Source organism: Carassius carassius, chromosome 25 (assembly GCF_963082965.1).
Source record: "Carassius carassius chromosome 25, fCarCar2.1, whole genome shotgun sequence".
Lineage (NCBI taxonomy): Eukaryota > Metazoa > Chordata > Actinopteri > Cypriniformes > Cyprinidae > Carassius > Carassius carassius.
In genome coordinates, this window is record NC_081779.1 from 2,891,214 (window position 1) to 2,913,051 (window position 21,838).

The following is a 21,838-nucleotide window of genomic DNA, read 5'->3' on the forward strand; positions in this document are numbered from 1 at the left end:
TAATTCCTTTTATGCTCATAAATGTTGCATTATGTAACTAAAATGTGTTGTGAAAGTGATTTCAGTTAAACTTTAAGACCCCCGGAGCGTCTCGGACCCCTTGCTCTTCCGCTCATAATGTCTAACAAACACCCGATACAAAAATAACAGGCACTTTGAGCACAAAAGCCTTTTAAGGCATGAAGACAGAGCGGCGATAAGAGCAGCGGTGTGTGTGTGTGTGTGAGCTGAAGGAATGCATCTGGACTCAACAATAGCAGCGTCTTTAAAGAGCTCAGAGGAAATGCCTGCTGTCAGAGAGACTCAGAGCAGATGATTGAACTAAACACTGCAGTAAATCAGACAGAAGTGTGTGCTTCGTCAACTGTGACTGATCTGACCAGTGTTTTATGTCCAGATAGTTTGGGGGATTCATTGTTTGGCTACAGCACTCAGTGTGTCCATTTCGTAAGATTATACAGTTTTATTATTATTATTGTTACTAATAAAAAATATTTCTAATTTATTATTATTTCAATAAAAATATTTATATTACAAATTAACAATAAAATAAAAAATAAAGTAATATTGCTATTTCAATAATACTATAATACTCTAAAACTACAAAACATTAAATAATATAATAATTATTTATAAAAAATATTTCTGTTTTAATATTATTCAAATTATATAAATTAAACCAATCGATAAGAATATATTAATATTGGAATAATACTATTGTACTGTTAAAAAAATAAAAATAAAATAAAAATAATATATATATATATATATATATATATATATATATATATACATACATACATATATATGCTAAAATAATAATAATAATAATCATAATAAGTAAAATTACAATATTTATGTGAGCGGCAGCTTGATTTCTCTGCTTTTAAACATTAAAATAATAGAGAAAACCGCTGGGAGATCTTAAATCTTCTCTTTTTTTGCCAAAAGATTTCAACAAAAAAATTCGAATGACAAATTTAAAAACATGGTCACATCGTCAACTTCAGGTTATCAGGCTGGAAAATACAGAAATCTGTATAAATACAGAAGGGCCACATTATACTGCATTAATAAACATTATATATGCATTATACCTTGAGAAACGCTGATGGCTAAAAAGTTGGTTCACTAAATAAATGAATAAACAAGCTTTACTGTATCTCAACATATAGGTATGCATTTATATTTTGATGTATTATTTGTGTGTTTGGGTGCTAGTGATGTTACCTGATAATGATTGTGCTGACCGGAGTGTTGTGGACTTGGGAAATAGCCATCACTGGATCGAGGACTCGGGTAACCCGGTCTACTGGGCTGTGGAAAAAACCCAAAACACTGATTGAAACAGACTAAACACGTACACATACACTCCATCCAGACCTGAGCAGGGCCAGAGGTCTTTCCAAACACGTGGTCTGATACACAAAACAGCTGTTTGCTATCCTTCACATCTGATGTGGATGGAGATCTGACCTTCGGAGGCGCTTCGTCTGAGTTCCCAGCGTCCCAGGACACGGTGACCTGTCTCCTCATCTCCATACGGAAACGCTCCTCCTGCTGGGCCTTCTCCTCGTCCAGGATAGTGCTGCAGAGACAGACACAGCCAGAATGAGTCCATGTCACATGCATTTGACAAACACATGTCTGGGCTTCTGATTTTCTTTTTTTTTTTTTTTAGCTAGAACTAAAAGAAAAAGAAAAGCAAATGATGCACATTAGGTGTGCAATTAATGCTTTACATGTGTAGCACAAGCCATTTAAGTCTATTGCTTTTCTTTATCAATGCACACAGAACTAGTAAAAATGCAACTGTAGTGCCAACATTTAAAATGCTGAAATGCACCATTAAATTGTTAATAAATAGCCTTGCATCTTGCAAGAAAAAAAAAATATATATATATATATATATATACACATATATAAATACAAATAATTGGACAGACAGACATACATCGAATTTAAGAATATAAAGTGAAATAAAACTAATGAATAAGAGAACAGACAATAAATGAAAAAATATAATATGGTAATAAAATAAAGAGTGAAAAATCAATAGGCAGAATTATGAATGTGCATATGTGCTATTTACAGATAAAGATGTTTTGTTTGCAGATGTTGAGTCGTGAGATGTCATGTCTTGTTCAGATTGAATGTGGCCGGAAGGGAAAAGCTGTTCTTGTGTGACATGCTACAGTAAAAAACAAAACACTATTTTTGGAGTTAACAGCATAAAACTAGTAAGAAACAAGTGTTGGATTTTGTTCAGCAAATATGAAAGCAGGGCAGTGAATGATAAAAGGTTATTTTTTGTGCATCAAAAGAGTTGGTGACATCCCTGAAGCTAAACGGAGACCTCTAGTGTCAGAAGCAGAGCACTGAGATGCTGTTTTCTGACCTGAGCTGTGTCTTGAGCTCGGTGAAGCGCGGGCGTTTGCTGGGGTCGTACGCCCAGCATTTGGTCATCAGGCTGTAGAGGGTCGGAGGGCAGTTCAGGGGCATCGCTAGCCTCTCGCCGTTCTCTATCCGCCCGATCACGTCATTATTCTTCACACCCTGGAAGGGCTTGATGCCGAACATGAGGATCTCCCACATACACACACCTGAGAGAGAGAAACCTGCCTCAGTGACCACAGATACACACAGGACTTCAGTGCTGCGCCGGGTTTTTGAGAAATGGAACGTTTACTCAATAAAAAAATACAATAAATAAATTATTACAGAACAATATATGAAATATTGGGTAATATTATATTATGTATAAAAAATATATATATATTATATTATCTTTTTTACCAGAGCTGATTTAATCAAATTAAATATTTATATATAAATATGAAATGTTTCTATTTATAAAGAAAACACTACCCCCCAAAAAATATATTTTATTTTATTTGCAATGTTTCAATCAACCTTTGTTACTTGAACGTGAGGAAGCTTGCCTGATCAAAACGTTACATATAACGTTTATATATATATATGTGTGTGTGATGATGACATCTTAAGATGGTTGCAGGATTTATATGTGAATATTAATGTTATTTATATATCTTAATAAGCTGCTTTCTATATTTCCTATACGTATTTCCTAATTTCTTTATTGTCCATTTGTAGAATTTGTTGCTTGAATGTAGTTGCTATTGTTTTTTTCTATTTTGTTTCTTTTTTTTTCTTCCTCTAGTTTTTTTGTCGTAATAACTTCAGGCAAAGGAACTACCAATGAAAACTAGCCATTGGGCTAATTTGGGTACATTTACATTCACAAATGTTGATTTTATTTGAATGTACACTGTCCCCTTTTTTAAAATAAATAAATAAACAAAACTTTTCTGAAATAAAAATCTAAAAGGTTTCATATTTTATTATTAAACTGTAAAATTCAACAAAATAATACTCAATAATAATAATAATAATAATAAAATAATACATCACTCTAAATGTATTTCCAATAAAACTAAAATAGTATTAATAACAGAAAGATGGCGTTGATGGTGTATGTTGATGGTTTCAAACTGTAAGAATACCGTAACATGAAACATTCATCCTCCAGTTTCTCAGAGTAAAAAAGGTTATGCACTCACCAAACATCCAGACGTCGCTGGCTGAGGTAAACCGACGGAAGTTTATGGATTCAGGAGCCATCCATTTGATCGGCAGTTTCCCTTTAGAAGCTGGAAAACAGACACCACTGTTCACACACTATCAGCAAATCAAACACACATTCACTATCCACCAGAGGACGCCAGGGCTAACATTTCTGCATTCATTACAACATTTCCCTGCAGCTTTAATCAGCCTCTAAAATGTAGGAAGTGCTATAATGAGACTCGCACATGCATATTAATTAAATGATGTTGTATTTTGGTTGATTGCTCGTTAAACAGCAAACAGAAATGCAGTGTGACATACCTTTATAATAGGAACTGTCCTCCATGTATCTGGAGAGACCGAAATCACCAAGTTTCACACAATCCATGGAAGACACCAACACGTTCCTGGCAGCGATGTCCCTGCGCAAAGCACACATTCACCTCAGAAAACTGATGAAAGCCTGATTTGAGCTTGTGGAGATCTCCAAACTTCAGTCACCTGTGCACAAAGCGTTTGCTCTCCAGGTACGCCAGCGCTGTGCTCAGCTGGTAGGCGAACAGAATCAGCGCCGACAGATCGAGGTTGTACTTCCTTATTTGCAAGAATGACCTCAACTAAAAAGGAATCAAACAGTTCTCAATGGAGATTTACAGAAGATTTTACAGTGAGCACTGGCGCGGCCAAAGCCATTAAATATTTTATTGCCTTGATATCATTTGAAAAAAAAGTCAAAAATTCATTCTGTGAAAAGCATTTTGAAACCAGGACATTGCTTTACCGTGGAAATCATACTTAAATATCTTAAGTGGGCGGTGTCAAGTGTCATATTACAAAATGTATTATGGTATTTTAAAATCAAAACTTTTTATAATCTTGACAAAATACACATCATTGGAAAAGTCTGAGTATCAAAATTCCACATTTGAGGTTATTGTGTGATATTGACAGAGAAATTTAGACATTTCTGACAGAAAAATGATTAAATAATAAATCTCAATGGAGTTTGGGTGTCACCCGGTGGCTGTTTGTGGTATAACACCCCAAGTTAAATCTCACAGGAATCTCAATTTTTGTAATATCAACTTCAAATTTGGAGCATAACTTATTTAGACAAAAGGCTTAATTTTATAGCAGTCTTAGAGTAAAACTGTTATGAAAACAAACATTAAACTTTATATTTTATTTCTATAATTTTTTGAAACTTTTTTAGATGGTTCAATTTTTACAATAATCTGCTGATTTTTTTTTTCTTTAAAGAGACCAACCTTAGGTCTGTATTCAAAAGAGTAATAACAATTTAAATTCGGATAGTGCACTTTTTGCATATTGTTAAAACTAATCATGGTATTGACATCTTTGTGGGACTGTCGACTTTATAGATCAGCGGTAATGGAAATCAATTATAAAGAAAATGCAGCGCATTGGATTCTTTTTGACCCCATTTGCTTGCCTGTATATAGTTTGCATAATCATCATTAAAATCTATTCTGAGATCTGAGGTCTTATATCACAGTATTATTTGACTGAGAAGCGTTACTCGTCATTGGGGAATCCTGGAGTGTGACGTGAGGGGATCCCCAGTATTACAGCTTAGCGACGCAAAAGCCATGACACAAAGTTACGGAAACTAAACAACCGAAAGCAATGTATGTCTTCCTTAGATGTAATGTTAGTTCTGTAATTCAGCGCTGGGTGAAACACCATTATAATCTCCTTTGAATGCTGCTTACTTGGTAACAGCAAAGAGGTTGAAATGAACATACGCACAATCAGCTTTTCCACATGCCCCGATAATCAAAACTTCTGCTTAGCGCTTGCTTAATTTCTGCAGATCAGTTTTTGTAACTGTATTACTTAATCCACCTGTTGCTTTGGCCTTATTTAACAGCTGCTTGCACCACCTGCTGGTGAGCGACTGACAGCAGATGGAAATCATGCCTCTGTGCTCTACTGCTATTCCTGCAGCTCCCGGATGTGAAAGGGCCAATTATCTGCCGAATTTTAACCACTGAATTTGTGGAAGCGAATTTGGAAAGTGAAATAAAATGGACCGAAATTTGCCTGTCGAATATTATACATCGTATTTTTTAACCGATTTAATATTTTGGAAGTGAAATCTGGAACGTCAATATGAATTATTGATTTTTTAATTATGAAAAGGTGTGTGAAATATTTTGAATTGAAATATTCACAGTTTAAATGAACAACTACATTAAATTTCAGGACCTAACAATGCAAGCCCTGGAAATACAAGGCATTAAAATGCAAGTACTGTTAATGCAATGCATCATTTTTCAGTTAGTGCTATGCAGCATGCTTTTTTGTTTCAAAGACATAAGTCATTATTTTACTTCCATAGGGGGGGTTGTGACAGCTATGGGGTTAAAACACTGTCTGACCTCTCCAAGCGTGCACAGCTCCATGATGATCCAGACGGGATTTTCAGTGATTATTCCAATCAACTTCACAATGTGTGGATGGTCAAACTGCCGCATTGTCACTGTCAAACATAAAATCACACAAGCTGAACAAAATATTCTCACTTCACCACACTTTTGCAAAATACGTCTGGTTTTGTGGGATTCTGACTTCTCTGTAAATGTGTGTAAATGTGGTAGTAGAGACTTCCTCATATTTAACTTACAAATAAATAAATAAAATAACATTTTTAATGAAATTGGGCAATCAGGAATCAGGCGTTCAGATGAAACAAAAGAAACTTCCCACAGCAGATTAGCATGAGCTCAGATGGATTCTGTGGTGATGTACTGTAGGTCACTAGTGTGTACTCTTGATACTCACGAGCTTCCTGCAGAAACTTCTCACGCACGCTGTCTGAAGTGCAGTTCTTACACGTCTTGATGGCCACTGATAATGATGGATTCTCCTGTCAGGTAGAGCACATGCTTCACATCAAACACACGCAACTCAAAAACTCTGTGAATCAATCCTGGAAGATGACAAATTAAAAGTACATAGTAGCAAATCAGTATGTCCACAAACAGAGACGTTTTAGTTGGTTTGAACAGCTAAGTAAAATGCAGTAGGGAATCGGTCACAAAATACATATGGAACATCTTGAAAAGTAATTATACATATTATAACACTTATTAAAACATTTTTTATATCATAAATACAGTTTATGACCTGCTTATCTGTGACTGTTATAAACATAATAGCATAAAACATACATACAAATCTAATCAAAAACAACATTTAATTGTTAAAATGAATTAAAATCGACTTATTTGGAAGAAAAAAAGATTTAGCCTGAATTAAGACCTCACTCAGCAATAAACTTAGATATTATATAAACATATGTATTATATAAAAATGGATATTCCATATAAAATGTATTCCATAAATGTAAGAAAAATATTTACTTCTTTTTTTTATATAAAATTACACACACACACACACACACACACACACACATATATATAATTTTAATAAATGTAACAAAAATATTTGCTTGATTTATAGAGAGCTAGTTTGGGACCAAAAGTTAGATTGTATTAACTAATAATAAAATATTATATAAACTTCTTTATTATATAAAATTATTATTATTATTTTTTAAATAAGAATATTTTCCATAAATTTAACAAAAGTATTTGCTTGATCAATAGAAAACTAATTTGGGACCCAATGTTTAAAATGACCAAAAGTATAAAAAATGTTGTTACATAAAATTATATAAAATATGTATTTTAAATTATACTTCTTAACTAAAACATCTCGATTATTTTCCCAAAAATGTTTATAATAGGGTTTTAAGGTTGAGCTTAATGAATGCACTCAGATCTACTCTAACTAATGTATGCTAAATAATCGTTATTGTAACATGGGATTCTGATATGAATTGATTTTTTTTTTTTGGACAAAAATGAAAAGGGCCACCAGCTGGCACACTTTTTTCGTGGCGAATATACAGTCTTTGTTTGATTCATATGTCTGTGGACCGTGTGGATGATGAATCTGTTGTTTACCGGACTGATGTAAACCCCTTGGTGGACATCACCAAACTGGCCCTCGCCGATACACCGTCCCAACTCGATTCTGTCCCGCTGGATCTCATAGTCCTGAGCTACAGATGAAAAACACAAGAAGCCAACGGTCACACACCTGAAGCTCAGCAAACAGAGGAATCCAGAAACTACAAACTAAACATCACGTAAGTTCAGAAGAGCCACATGCTGCACGCGAGATCAACAAATGTTTACTGAATGCAGAGCTCAGGCATTTATCATATCGCTTGATAGTCGCCAGTTGCAAGTTTAGAAACACTGAGGTCAGGGTGGACGCCATATTTAATTGGACATGAGTGAAGACGATGGACAGAAGGACAGTCACTAGATGATGCAAAACTGGCTATGAGAAACCTAAAACACTGAGAGGAACAAACTGCACACGTATGCCAGAATCATTTCCATTTGTCATAATAAATATGAAGTCCACTCTGACTTATGTACATAACCTGTACTGACATAAGTCTTCAATAAAGTCCTTAATGTTCTGTAAAATCACGATACAGCAAAATAAAAAACGTAAACTAATAAATGCACAATTAATTCGAACAACTATTTTTTAACATGTCTTTACTGCGATTTTTTTATTTATTTGATTTAATGCTGAATATCAACGTAAAAAAAAAAAAAAAAAAATTTTAAATCCTTAAAATAAAATAAAATATTTTTAATGCAAACAAACAAACAAATTATTTGAAAAATATAAATGAGCAAAACAAAAACAATAATAAACTGTTTGGCTGCATATCAGTGACTTCTGCAGGTTTTCAGTTATACAAAGTATTTAATGTCAATGAGATATTATTAATAATGATATTACAAACTGGTTTAAATTGGATTATACGCAATAATAATACAAAGTTGCTTGCTAATAATATAATGCCTTAAAGATGCTGTGTGACACACAATACTTTTTTTTTTAACCTCAAAGCTTCTGTAAGTTAGATCGTAGCACTAACAATGTCAAGTCATGGGTTCGATTCCCATGAAATGCATAAAAATTACTTTATGAAACCTGCATTAGTCTGTGATATGAGGACGAACCTGCTTCTAACACAAGCACACAGCAAAACTGAGACAGAGACAGAGAAACAGAAAAGAAAGAGAGAAACACACAAACAGAGGGATGGTGTTACCTGCGTCTAATCCATAGCATTGGGCTGGTTGTTAAAGAGAAAAGTCAGAGATTGGGCTTTTAGATCAGAATTAAAGCTCAGGATGGAAAGACAGAAACAGAGGGATGAGATGTGGAGAGCTGCACACACTTATCAATGACAGACATGTCAAACAATCCCCACAGAGCTGCTAGAAAACCTGTGCATTCAGCAGATTAAAAAAATGCCCTGTACAATGAGCAATAAATTATAAAAACTATCTCAGCGAACTGAAACTGTCATTAACAAAATGACAAAAATCTAATCCTGGGAGCATTTACTCATTTGTCATTTCAAAGCATAAAAGACAGAAAAAACAATCTGTTTCATTTAATTTACATATAAAGAAAGCAACTAAGAAATGACGTAAAAAAAGCAATTTAATAGGAAATCATGTTTATTTTTTTTACACCACTTTCAGATATCTTTTCTCATTTTAATCACAAACATCACTCAATATTGATACATTTCTCCAAAACATAACTTATTTGATGTTGTTTTGCATCTCATTTAAATGTATCTTTATTTAAGAATGTTTAGATATTTGTACTAAAAATTAAAACAAGACAAAAAAAATTATAAAGTCACTTTTTGCAGTAAAGGAGCAAAAGAGCAATACAAATAGTTCATATGACTCATGCAGTACGTTTATAGTCATCTGAAGGCAAACGGTAGCGTTATGTGATCACAAAAAAAGTTAGTGTAAATGTTTGGCTTTAGAAGACTTTTAATATAGTGCATGACTTTTTTTGTTCGTTATCGGAATGTTACATTTGAATGCTTTCTGAACATTCTAAAAGTAGCCACATTTAAAAATGTCAGACGAATGTCCTACCAAAACGTTTCTGTAAAAAAGTTCCATGCGCAATGCATGAAAACTGGTTTTGTGCTATTGTTTTGAGAACATTATTAAAGACCAGATAACATTTGTTCAGAACCTTGCCAGAATGTTCTAAGGGCATTTTCTGTTAGCTGGGAAACCATCTACTTTCATTGAACGGAAAAGAGCAGCAGGAACATTCTGCTAAACATCTGCTTTTGTGCTGCACGTTAGAAAAGCATGCAGGTCAAGGAATGACATGATGGGGAGTAAATGATGATTTTTTTTGTCTTGGGGATATTCATATAACACACACATTGAGTCGGACTGTGTTCAGAATCCTGTGATTGTTTGTAAAGTCACACACTCGTGAATGTTAGAGAGCAGTCGCTGACTCACACACACTCACTAAAATCAGGACACACATCACAGACTTCCAGTGTGTTTATATAAAGCTAATTCACATTCAAATCCAAACCATGAAAGAAAATGGGCATTTTTACAGATGATTAATACTTTATGGATCCTTGAAACAAATATGTCAGATTGAGTTCAATCCAAACACGTGCATGCATGCTTTAAAAAAAAATATCCCTCTGCATCTGAATTACGCCCAAATATGACCTGCTTTAATTTATGATGAATCGAACATTCTAAAGCACAACACAAACTGAGTTTCCGGATAGAATATTCTGGAATGTCAGAGCTGGATTCTTTAAATTTTATTTGCCGCCACATCAACAAACCAAACGAGCCAGACAGGAAAAAAAAAAAAAGGTCAGGATTTGGCTCGGAAAACCGAACGGATTTGGACAGAAACATCTGGATCCCGGAAGACAGCAGTTACACACACTTAAAAGGCGGCACGAGCGAGGGTACTTACTTGAGGGCATGGTGTAGGTGTCCTCCTCATCTATAATCTCTGCGTAGTCGTCTGTTTCTGCAGGGAGACAGAAGCGGCAGCGGTCAGTCTCTCACACACACCGGCCAAAACAACGCCCACTCGGTCAATGCACCACCCCAAACACGCAGAGCCTTCCACTACACAAACTAGAGCCAGACAACCAGCCAACACACACACACTCAAACTCAAGTGCACTTCTCTTTTTTAAACTCCCTGAACTCCATCTGAGTGTCTGTCTGACCGGCCAATCAGAGAGCAGCTCTGTGGTCGAGCTTGAGAAAGACGAGAGGAAGGAAGTGACTCTTTCGTCTTCATGCAAAACAGATTAAGTCCAGCATTTAGTTTTTTTTGGGAGAGGTCACTTGCTTTTCTAAATAACTGCACCTTAAAGTGCTCTGAGAGGAATGCAGGGAGCAAAAGAGAATTCAAGTGCACTTAAAGTGAAGAAGACTCACATTTACACACTACAACTAAACTGCTATCTACGCAAGATTGACTAGATTCCAGTAACTTCCCAAATGCACACAGAGCAGAGAGTTAGTCTGAGGAAAGAAATGAAGATTGCAAGTCAGACATTACCATCTCCACTTAGGTCTTCTGCAGGTCCATGCAAAGAATGGAGAGGAGAAGAGAGGAGGGGAGAAAGGTTAATTCATCAGCAGACATGAAAACACACATTTGTCGTGAATTTGAGGTGGTTAACTGGTGTGTGTGAGCAGCTCCTGCAGTAAAAGTGTTTTGTTCATGCTGTTCTGGGAGTCATTAGTGTGGGTTATATTGGGTTAGACGTGCTGCAGGAATGTGTCGGATGAGATTCAATTGGGACGTGGACACACATCTGCCTGGATTCTTCATTCTCTCATTCTCTTACTGATTCACATGGAAAAATCTCTGATCTTATTTGGAGGCAGGTTTATACATCTAATGTAATGAGCAAAAAAAAAAAAAAGCCACTAAAATTGCACGAGTCTCACAAAAAGTGTCAAAAGTATTTAATCACTAAATCAATAGAAAGAATAACTTGCATAAAGAAAATTGGTTGTACTATAATGTAAAATGTTTTTAATATATTTGATTTTAATATACAGTATATTGTTATGTTACACAATTTTAATATACTACATATTCAAATATTATTTTAAACAAAAAACGATAAAAATGCCATCCTTAATACATTCAAATAATAATAATATACTATAAATGTTATATATAAGATATTTTTCTTAAATATATACATGCATGTTTTTGTATTTATATATACATAATACTTATACACAGAATACACACATATTATGTGAACAAAAACTTTTATTTTGGATGCAATTAATCGTGATTAATCATTTGACAGCACTAATATATATATATATATATATATATATATATATATATAACAATTAAAACAATTTATTATTAAATTGTAAAGTAAATTAAGAAAATCCTAAAATAGTTTTTGTTTAGGCAAAATACAATTTCTCATAAATCGTGGTCGACCGATATATCAGCTGATATTTGGCATTTTTAAAATATATATATTATAAAAATTGCCAAATATCAGCCTATATATCATTTATTATTATTATTATTATTATTATTAATATTAATAATAATTTAATACAATCATATCTGCTTTATTTCGGCTATCTGCCCCCTGCTTTCCAAAAAACACATATCGGTCGACAGCTACTCATAAATATATATAGTGATGAGTGATACAGTGATGAGAAGTTGCTGGGAATTTGTTTATATTGTCATAAATAATTTCAAAAAGAAAATTAAGCAAAAAAAAAAAAAAACTTTTTGTAAATGCAAATATAATATCATTTGCAGATGTTTAATTGAATAAAAAAATGTAAAAAGCAAAAATAAGCAAAACAATATTGTATCAATTATATATAAATATTAATATTATAACATTCATTATAAATATTATAACTCATTTTACAAATAAATTTTTTTACAAAATCATAAAAGGAATGTGATTTGATTGTCAAGGGGGTAAAAAAATTTAACAATTCAAAATCACATCTACACTTCCAGCTCGATGAAAATAAATGAGACTGATTTGCTGAGCACTGTGAATCTATGGGAAACAGAACATGTGTTTAGGGTGGAGAGCAGGTGAGGGTTAGTGTTGAACCACACACACACACACACACACACACACACACACACACACACACACACACACATACACACACAGGAACAGCATGTACCCTTAGGAGGAGAATCATGGGAACAGAGGACAAATGGAAGGAGAAAGCGTCGAGCTTTAGCAGCTTTGGTGGGCGTCTGAACCACCGAGTCTTCAATGAAGAACGACAGATGGAGAGAGAAAGAGAGTGAAGCAAAGCAAGAGAATATGGCAGGAGAAATGGAGACGCAATAAACATATTTATCTTCCAGATCCATGACAAAACATTTCAGCGATCTTTCACTATCAGCTCAGTTCACAACATCACTGATCCTCGGACGACATCTGCAGTTTGCGTTATTTTAGCACTCGACTCACTTAACGAATTATGCAAATTGGATGCAAATCAGTACAAACACATCTAGAGATGAGTGCAATACCATCAAAAATGAAGCATGTTTGCATTGAGAAGAATGAAAATGACTCCATTTAAATATGCACAGTCTTCAGAAAGTGGTTTTAGATTATAGCTTATGCTGAAAGTCTCCAGTGTAAACAGCTTTTTAACAGAAGAAGCATTCATGAGCATCAAACATCTGAAATACATCTAAATGTGTGCAGATGTCGCATAATAGACATAATAGACCTATTTTAGAGACTTTGTGAAATCGCATTCGCAATGCATTTGATTGTAATATTTTAGAGTGAAACCAATTTTATCCATAAGGTTTATGATTGGATTTTGAAGTGTTAAAGGTCCCGTTCTTTGTGATCCCATGTTTTAAACTTTACTTAGTGTGTAATGGTGTTGTTAGAGTATAAATAATATCTGTAAAAATTCTAAAGCTCAAAGTTCAATGCCAAGCGAGATATTTTATTTAACAGAAGTCGCCTACAACGAACGACCCGTTTGGACTACATCCCTCTAGTTCCAGCAGTAATGACGTCACTAAAACAGTTTTTTGACTAACCTCCACCCACATGAATACACAAAAAGGGGGCGTGGTCTTGTTGCGCTCCGACGGAGAAGGAGGAAGAGCTGTGTTTGTATTTGTCAGCATGTCGTTGAAACGCTGTTATTTTCATCTCAGAGTCCAATCACCTTTGTTTGGGCTTCCCAGGGACGCTGTACTTGGAGATTAATGGTTTGCAAAAAAAAAAACCTGCCCACTTGCTTTTTAAAACTACTCCAAAACTAGCCCAATCGCGTTTGCAGGAGGGCAGCGTGCGCTCAGCTGCTGTCGAATCACAACACAGGAACCGCTGGCACAATCAGAGCTCATTACGTATTTCTGAAGGAGGGACTTCATAGAACAAGGAAGTCCGTTTTTATGACAGTAAAAACAGCGGTATACAGATAGGTGAATTGTGTGAAAAATACTGTTTGTTACGAGTGAAACATGAACACATGTTATATTGCACACTGTAAACACAATCAAAGCTTCAAAAAAACACGAAAAACGTGACCTTTAAGCTTTAACATCACTAGCAGTGTTACTCTATTGGTCATACTCTGGATTGAAAAAAACCTTGAACACTAAGTATTAAACTTCAAATGTAAATCATGCAGCATGTTGCTGCTGTAACTTTCATAAGTGAGCTGACAATGGAAATGATGAAACTCCCTCATGCTGGACAAAGGTCTTGGCCATTAAGCATCAGATTTTGATGTAAACTGCTTTGCAGAGCTGACAGATCCTCAATAAACCTGATGTCAGACGTGTCTTCACCTGAAACTGAGATGGCACGAACTCCTGCCCGGATCCCCTCCAGACGTTTCTCATTGTTGGCAAGTCTGTGGAGAAAGGATTTAATTAACAAATAAAAAAATGATGTTTTCATGCACACAAGAGAAATTTATCCACTGGCTCATGTGAACATGAGCACTTTTGAGTGCAAGCGTTTTTTTGGTTCAAGGTGCAAATATGCATGCTATTGCTAACTTAATAATCAAAATGATACTAAAATGTTTTATGTACTAAATGCAACATGCAGAATTGAAACTCTTTTGTTAGCCCTCAATCAGAACATTGCTGTGCAGTATATAATATTTTTTAAGCCAGGGAAAAATCATTATCACATATATATATATATATATATACTACAATTTCTGTTAACATTTCATATAATAATAGACTTTTTCTCTCTAGACTTCAGATGTTAGTCTGATGATGCCCTTTTAGGACAAACTTCATGGAAAAAAATAATAATAATAATTTTATATATTTTTTATTAATATTTAATATAATAATATCCTTTTTTCGCTCTAGACTTTCTACTGATACTTTTTAGGAAGTTGTAAAAAATGGACCAAAAATTGCATTAAAACCATCATCGACAAATCTATCACAAACATACAGTGAACGTTTGATGTATAGTCCCATGCTTCAGTTTGGACCTGTTTTGGTGCTGTTTAAACCTTAACTGCTTAATCTTAACTGGGCGGCAGTGGCTCAGTGGTTCATGTAGGTTGTCTACAAACCGGAAGGTTGGTGGTTCGATCCCCGGCTCCACCTGATCAAGTGTCGAGGTGTCCTTGAGCAAGACACCTAACCCCAGCTGCTACCGATGAGCTGGATGGCGCATTGAATGGCAGACACCGCAGTCGGTGTGTGAATGTGTGTGTGAATGGGTGAATGTGAGGCAAATTGTAAAAGCGCTTTGGATGGCCATGTGGTCTGTTGAAAGCGCTATATAAATGCAGTCCATTTACCATGCATTTACTGCTGCTCAAACCTCCTCGAAATCAATCTCCTATCTGACGTCAGTTTATTAAACAGCTCATGAACACCAATGAAGTGAATTTAAGACTTACTTTGGAATGGATGGAAGAGCTCTTTCCCCCTCTGTAGGACAGAAAAACACACAGCACCAGCTCATGAATCAAACAGAAGAACAAACAGAAGAACAAACCCAGAACTGCATTTCACTACTTTACTACAAGTGGACTTATTTTCAATATACATGTCTTTCTATTCTGGCTGAGTCTGGCTGACTGCATTTCACTACTTTACTACAAGTGGACTTATTTTCAATATACATGTCTTTCTATTCTGGCTGAGTCTGGCTGAGGCAAACAGCTATGCTGCTTCGTGCTGAGATTCTCCACTCAATGTGTCCCATTCATGTAATTTCCACGGTTTCACTGCCTCTGTGCTCCGAACATCCCACAATGCAGCAGTGTGAGACAGACGTACCTTTCTGAGGCCTGACGATGAAGGACTGACTGACGGCGTTGAGCAGGCGACAGTATCCATCGATGAGGTCGGCCATGTTCTCAGCGATGGCGAAGGACGGCGTGCTGATTGTGAGAGGCTACGAGAAAGAAACCAGACTCACAATGAGCCATTATGAGCAACAGCAGCCTCATCATGACCTCAGGATACAACACAGAACAGCTGAACTGAACAAAAACAAGCCCACAACTGAAGAAGACACACTCACTAATGCCCTCAAACATACCCTCAACTGAATAAGACACCCACAAATGTCCTTAAACAAGCCTACAACTGAAGACACACCCACAAATGCCCTTAAACAAGCCTACAACTGAAGACACACCCACAAATGTCCTTAAACAAGCCTACAACTGAAGACACACCCACAAATGCCCTTAAACAAGCCTACAACTGAAGACACACCCACAAATGTCCTTAAATGCCTACAACTGAAGACACACCCACAAATGTCCTTAAACAAGCCTACAACTGAAGACACACCCACAAATGCCCTTAAACAAGCCTACAATTGAAGACACACCCACAAATGTCCTTAAACAAGCCTACAACTGAAGACACACCCACAAATGCCCTTAAACAAGCCTACAACTGAAGACACACCCACAAATGTCCTTAAATGTCTACAACTGAAGACACACCCACAAATGTCCTTAAACAAGCCTACAACTGAAGACACACCCACAAATGCCCACAAACACGCCCACACCTGAATAAGACACAAACAAATGTATTTAAACACGCCTACAACTGAATAAGACACACCCACAAATGCCCTTAAATGCCTACAACTGAAGAAAACACCCACAAATGTCCTTAAACAAGCCTACAACTGAAGACACAACCACAAATGCCCTTAAACAAGCCTACAACTGAAGACACACCCACAAATGTCCTTAAACAAGCCTACAACTGAAGACACACCCACAAATGTCCTTAAACAAGCCTACAACTGAAGACACACCCACAAATGCCCTTAAACAAGCCTACAAGTGAAGACACACCCACAAATGCCCTTAAACGCCTACAACTGCAGACACACCCACAAATGCCCTTAAACAAGCCTACAACTGAAGACACACCCACAAATGTCCTTAAATGCCTACAACTTAAGACACACCCACAAATGTCCTTAAATGCCTACAACTGAAGACACACCCACAAATGTCCTTAAACAAGCCTACAACTGAAGACACAACCACAAATGCCCTTAAACAAGCCTACAACTGAAGACACACCCACAAATGTCCTTAAACAAGCCTACAACTGAAGACACACCCACAAATGTCCTTAAACAAGGCTACAACTGAAGACACACCCACAAATGTCCTTAAACAAGCCTATAACTGAAGACACACCCACAAATGCCCTTAAACAAGCCTACAACTGAAGACACACCCACAAATGTCCTTAAACAAGCCTACAACTGAAGACACACCCACAAATGTCCTTAAACAAGCCTACAACTGAAGACACACCCACAAATGTCCTTAAACAAGCCTACCACTGAAGACACACCCACAAATGTCCTTAAACAAGCCTACAACTGAAGACACACCCACAAATGCCCACAAACACGCCCACACCTGAATAAGACACAAACAAATGTATTTAAACACGCCTACAACTGAATAAGACACACCCACAAATGCCCTTAAATGCCTACAACTGAAGACACACCCACAAATGTCCTTAAACAAGCCTACAACTAAAGACACACCCACAAATGTCCTTAAACAAGCCTACAACTGAAGACACACCCACAAATGTCCTTAAACAAGCCTACCACTGAAGACACACCCACAAATGTCCTTAAACAAGCCTACAACTGAAGACACACCCACAAATGCCCACAAACACGCCCACACCTGAATAAGACACAAACAAATGTATTTAAACACGCCTACAACTGAATAAGACACACCCACAAATGCCCTTAAACACGCCCACAACAGTGCTTTCTTTGACTCCAGCTGTCATTATACTGTCTAGATTAAATGTGATGAGATAAAATAATAATAAACACACAAGACTTGGTTATATTTTGTTGTGTAATTTTGTTATGTGCTTTGTCATTTTATTAGTTTTTGTACTTCTTTTTAGCTTTCATTTATTTTAATTTCTGTTTTAGTAATTTTAGTTATTTCTTTTTTATACCCAGTTAAGTTGACAAAGCAACATTTCTCTTTTTTTTTATATATATATATATTTTATTTTCATTTTAATGTTATTGCCAAGTTGATTAGTTTGGTAATTTCTATTAGTAGTTATAATATCACTTTATAATAAATAATACAATTTATTATTCCATTTATTCATAAAATTTACATTTTTATGAGTATATATATATATGTATCACTGTTTAGCCTTATTTCCTTTATTTTACCTTTTAGTTTAAGTAATTTCAGTACTTCAACTATTTTTTTCAGTTCCTAAAAAAAAAGTTTAATCTAGTATTTATATTGTGTTTTATTTCACCTACATTTCAATGAGCAAAAACATTTTAGTGTCAGTGAATAATAACAGCACTGGTTTAAGTCTAACGAATCCACCACGAAGTCTAAATCCGGGTAAAAATGGCGCCTAAAAGACAGACAATCAAGATAGACAAAAAAAAGACTGACAAAGTACAGAAAAAAGACACCAAAACCCAAAATAACAGTGATGGACTGAAATTATATCGCCGTCAGCGCAGGGTTGAGCTGGATTTACACCCCCCTGAGTCACACATCTTGAACTAAACACTAGATCCTACAATCAAAACATCATCTGCATTTCATTAACTTCTGAGCTGAAACTCCAGCGTTTTTTTTCAGAGAAGCACGGCTGATCATGATCTTAAAACTGCAGTGTGGTGTACCTCTGGGGCTCCTGCCACGTCCAGCTGTAAGACGCCCTTCCTCTCCTTCTCCTCCACGCAGGAGTAATGGATGCTCTGCACCTGGGTGAAGTTGGCCAGATGTGTCGGCTGAATGAAAACAGAGACCCATTAATAATGCATCACACCACAGAGAGACTAATGGCACAGATAAGCTTTAAAATTAAGACATTTCTCCTTCAAACTTCAAAAATCAGCCAATCAGCAAACAAGAACTCTTTTAGTTTAGTTTCAGTTAGGATTCTGGACCAATGAGATTTCACTGTGGGCGGAGCTACTCATAAATAGAACCAAGCAACTGATCAAAACAACTGGGATCAAGGTGATGTCAGGTGATGTCAGCATGTGTTACCGTGGATCCCTTGTCGGTCAGGTAACTGATTCCCTCCTCTGGACCGATAGCGAGATCCACTTGTATGACCCAACTCGACTGAGACGGACAGAGAGAGAGGATTTAAGATACAAGAGCATTTAAACATACTGAATTAAGAGTTTAGCATAAAACAATAAATCGTTGCATGGTCAAAAAATGTTTTTTTTTTTTTCTTAAAATTTTGCTTTTATTATAACACCAAAATGAAAATATGCCAAACAAACCATGATATAATATATAATGTATACTATAGCTTGGATTCAAAAACATAAAAATAAAAACAAAAAAAATTGTGAAATATTATTACAATTTCAAATATCTATTTTCTATTTGAATTTATGTTAAAATGTAATTTATTTCTGTGATGCACAGCTGAATATTTGCATATTACCGAACATTTGAATAGTAACATATAGTATGCAGTATGATGCAAAAACAGTTTAATGACCAGTAAATCATATTTTTGGTCATGTGATCCTTCACTCTGAACCCTAAGTGTCAGTAAACATAATTGATCACCAGGGGGCAGTAAAGTCCGGTGATTCCCCACAGCAGCGGTGACCCAACTTACCCCCAGAGCACATCGAAAGCACTCTTTGTCGAATCTGTAGACGGGTGCCAGGATCTCAAAGAACTTCATTATGCTCTGCTCGTCGTTCAGGTTGGCGAACTGTTTAAACGTCTGTTGGATCTGTTTCCTCAGCGTTTTGGCCTAAACACAGAGAGAAAGACAGCGTTACACTTCACACACTGATTACAAACACCAGCAGAGCTCCAGTCGAGTCCCAAATGAGCAATACTAGACAAAAAATTACTCGTATAACATCATATTGAATTACAGCACTGGTCTCACTGGACGCTATAAAGATAAACATAAAAAATCTACTTAAAAACCTCTTCAAACCAGTGTTTTAAGTCAAGACAAATCCAGTTTATTTGCGCTTTTCACCAAACATATTAGCATAGTTATAGGCTAGTTAACTAAAACTGAAACCATTTAAAAAAAATGTCACTTTAAATAAGTTAACTGAAATAAAAGACACAAAAACTTAAACTTATTTTATTTCAGTCAATTGCTAAGAAAACATTTCTCATTTTTATTTAACGATATACATATATAGCATCTCAGTGCGACTAAAATGACACTGTTTCAAAGCAGCTTTACAGAAAATCATGATGTTAATATTTATAATATCTTAATAGCTTCATGCCTTATAGTCGCATTTAGCAGATTAGATGTTAGAGATTCGTGAACTATAAATATACTGGATTTTTTCATGTTCTGAAGAACCAGTTAAGAATGAGCAATTATAAAAGTGATGGTTTTCTAAGCAAACACAATAAATGCTTTATGCTAAAGTAAAATCACAACATGCATAACAGGGAGCGCTGATAACAATGAGGAAATGTTCTCTTATTACATGTAAAATCACTGACGGTACAAAAATTAATTATTAAACCTAGTTGATCATTAATAATATTAATAGTAAAGACGTAAATCAGACAAAAGCGGATTTAAAATTAAAAGAAAAATGATTAAAAATAGAATAATAAAAGAAATAAATAAAAAAACAACAACAACAATAACAATAATAAAGAAAAAACAACAATTATATATTTATAAATATAAATTATGGTATACCCTATCATCATTTATGTCTCTTTACTGCATGACACTAAAACATCTGAATATTAATTTCTCTCATCTATTATGTATTCCGGTTTCTCCTAATTTGTCTTAAATGAATATTGTTGTCATTTTATGCCATAATGTCATTTCAAAACCATTAAACATGAAGACGTTTAGATGAACATCAACGAACCGTGAAATGGAGGCTGCCGAGCTAAAAAAATGGCAAAAATTACGAATGAAGCGAATGATCAATCGGCAAACTAGACGCTGTAGACGCGAATTTGACGCTCTATTCGCGTTTGGTGTGAACACAGCATAACAAACATATGGAAACAAATATCGTAAAAATATGACTTGTGCACTATAATCTTTATAAGTCTTCAGATATTATATGGTAGTTTTGATCCTCTTAAGCAGCATATTAGCCTATTATTATGATTTCTGAAGATCATGTGACACTGTAGACTGGAGGAATGGTGCTGAAAATACAGCTGCACATCACAGGAATAAATTACATTGTAATATATATTCACATAGAAAATAATTATTTTAAATAGTAATAATATTTCACAATTTTACTGTATTTTAAATCAAATAAATACATCCTTGTATAGTAAACAGCAGCTCATCAAGAAGTTTTCTTTTTTGCTCCAGCTAAAGACTCATACAGGTTTGGAACGACAGGAAGATGAGTAAATAATGACGGGATTTTTAATGTTTTGGCTGAACTGTCCCTCTAATAACCCCCTTATGCTGTGAAAACAAAGGATGACATGTGAGCTGGACTGAATCAGATTGATGTGGTCAGTGACAGATGACTGAACCTGGTTTCTCTTCTAACACTGATGCTGGAAACTCTAGAAGAGCACAGATTAATGCTAGAATCGGCTCTCGAACAACATTACAGCCGATGGGGATAGAGTGCGAGGCGGTGGAGGATGGGTCAGTTTAACGCCTCTGTCCCGCCCATGTGCACACACTTGTTTACGGGTGACCCTCAGGGTCAGAGGACAACCCCACTGTTTTACTGAGCATCTGTCTGCAGGGGTCTCAGTCCGGGAACACACTGACACCATCAGCTTACAAGATA

The 21,838-nt window shown here is 35.6% G+C and overlaps 2 protein-coding genes across 12 annotated transcripts in view; one reads left to right on the plus strand and one right to left on the minus strand.

Annotated features, from left to right (window-relative positions):
• LOC132103913 (large ribosomal subunit protein P1) overlaps positions 1 to 21,838 on the plus strand; it is a 241,786-nt gene that overhangs the window by 51,697 nt on the left and 168,251 nt on the right. Inside the window, exon 6 of one of the 2 annotated variants that reach the window (XM_059508990.1) lies at positions 18,437 to 18,446. The exons of the other annotated variant lie outside the window; for it this stretch is intronic. The gene's annotated coding sequence lies outside the window, so the exon portion shown is untranslated. Of the gene's footprint in view, positions 1 to 18,436; positions 18,447 to 21,838 lie in introns of those variants that run through there. 2 annotated transcript variants of the gene reach the window in all.
• LOC132103910 (focal adhesion kinase 1-like) overlaps positions 1 to 21,838 on the minus strand; it is an 88,004-nt gene that overhangs the window by 12,355 nt on the left and 53,811 nt on the right. For 4 of the 10 annotated variants that reach the window (XM_059508983.1, XM_059508982.1, XM_059508980.1 and 1 more), the window contains 17 exons: positions 19,687 to 19,827; positions 19,095 to 19,172; positions 18,725 to 18,832; positions 15,826 to 15,943; positions 15,444 to 15,474; positions 14,359 to 14,423; positions 11,077 to 11,094; positions 10,477 to 10,533; positions 8,756 to 8,779; positions 7,581 to 7,678; positions 6,394 to 6,478; positions 5,991 to 6,091; positions 4,090 to 4,205; positions 3,910 to 4,010; positions 3,582 to 3,671; positions 2,399 to 2,603; positions 1,231 to 1,588 (listed from right to left, as the gene is read on the minus strand). In XM_059508983.1, the coding sequence (XP_059364966.1) occupies positions 1,231 to 1,588; positions 2,399 to 2,603; positions 3,582 to 3,671; positions 3,910 to 4,010; positions 4,090 to 4,205; positions 5,991 to 6,091; positions 6,394 to 6,478; positions 7,581 to 7,678; positions 8,756 to 8,779; positions 10,477 to 10,533; positions 11,077 to 11,094; positions 14,359 to 14,423; positions 15,444 to 15,474; positions 15,826 to 15,943; positions 18,725 to 18,832; positions 19,095 to 19,172; positions 19,687 to 19,827 (1,794 nt within the window). Of the gene's footprint in view, positions 1 to 1,230; positions 1,589 to 2,398; positions 2,604 to 3,581; positions 3,672 to 3,909; positions 4,011 to 4,089; positions 4,206 to 5,990; positions 6,092 to 6,393; positions 6,479 to 7,580; positions 7,679 to 8,755; positions 8,780 to 10,476; positions 10,534 to 11,076; positions 11,095 to 12,710; positions 12,801 to 14,358; positions 14,424 to 15,443; positions 15,475 to 15,825; positions 15,944 to 18,724; positions 18,833 to 19,094; positions 19,173 to 19,686; positions 19,828 to 21,838 lie in introns of all 10 variants that reach the window. The other 6 variants (XM_059508979.1, XM_059508984.1, XM_059508981.1 and 3 more) reach the window with 6 other exon arrangements.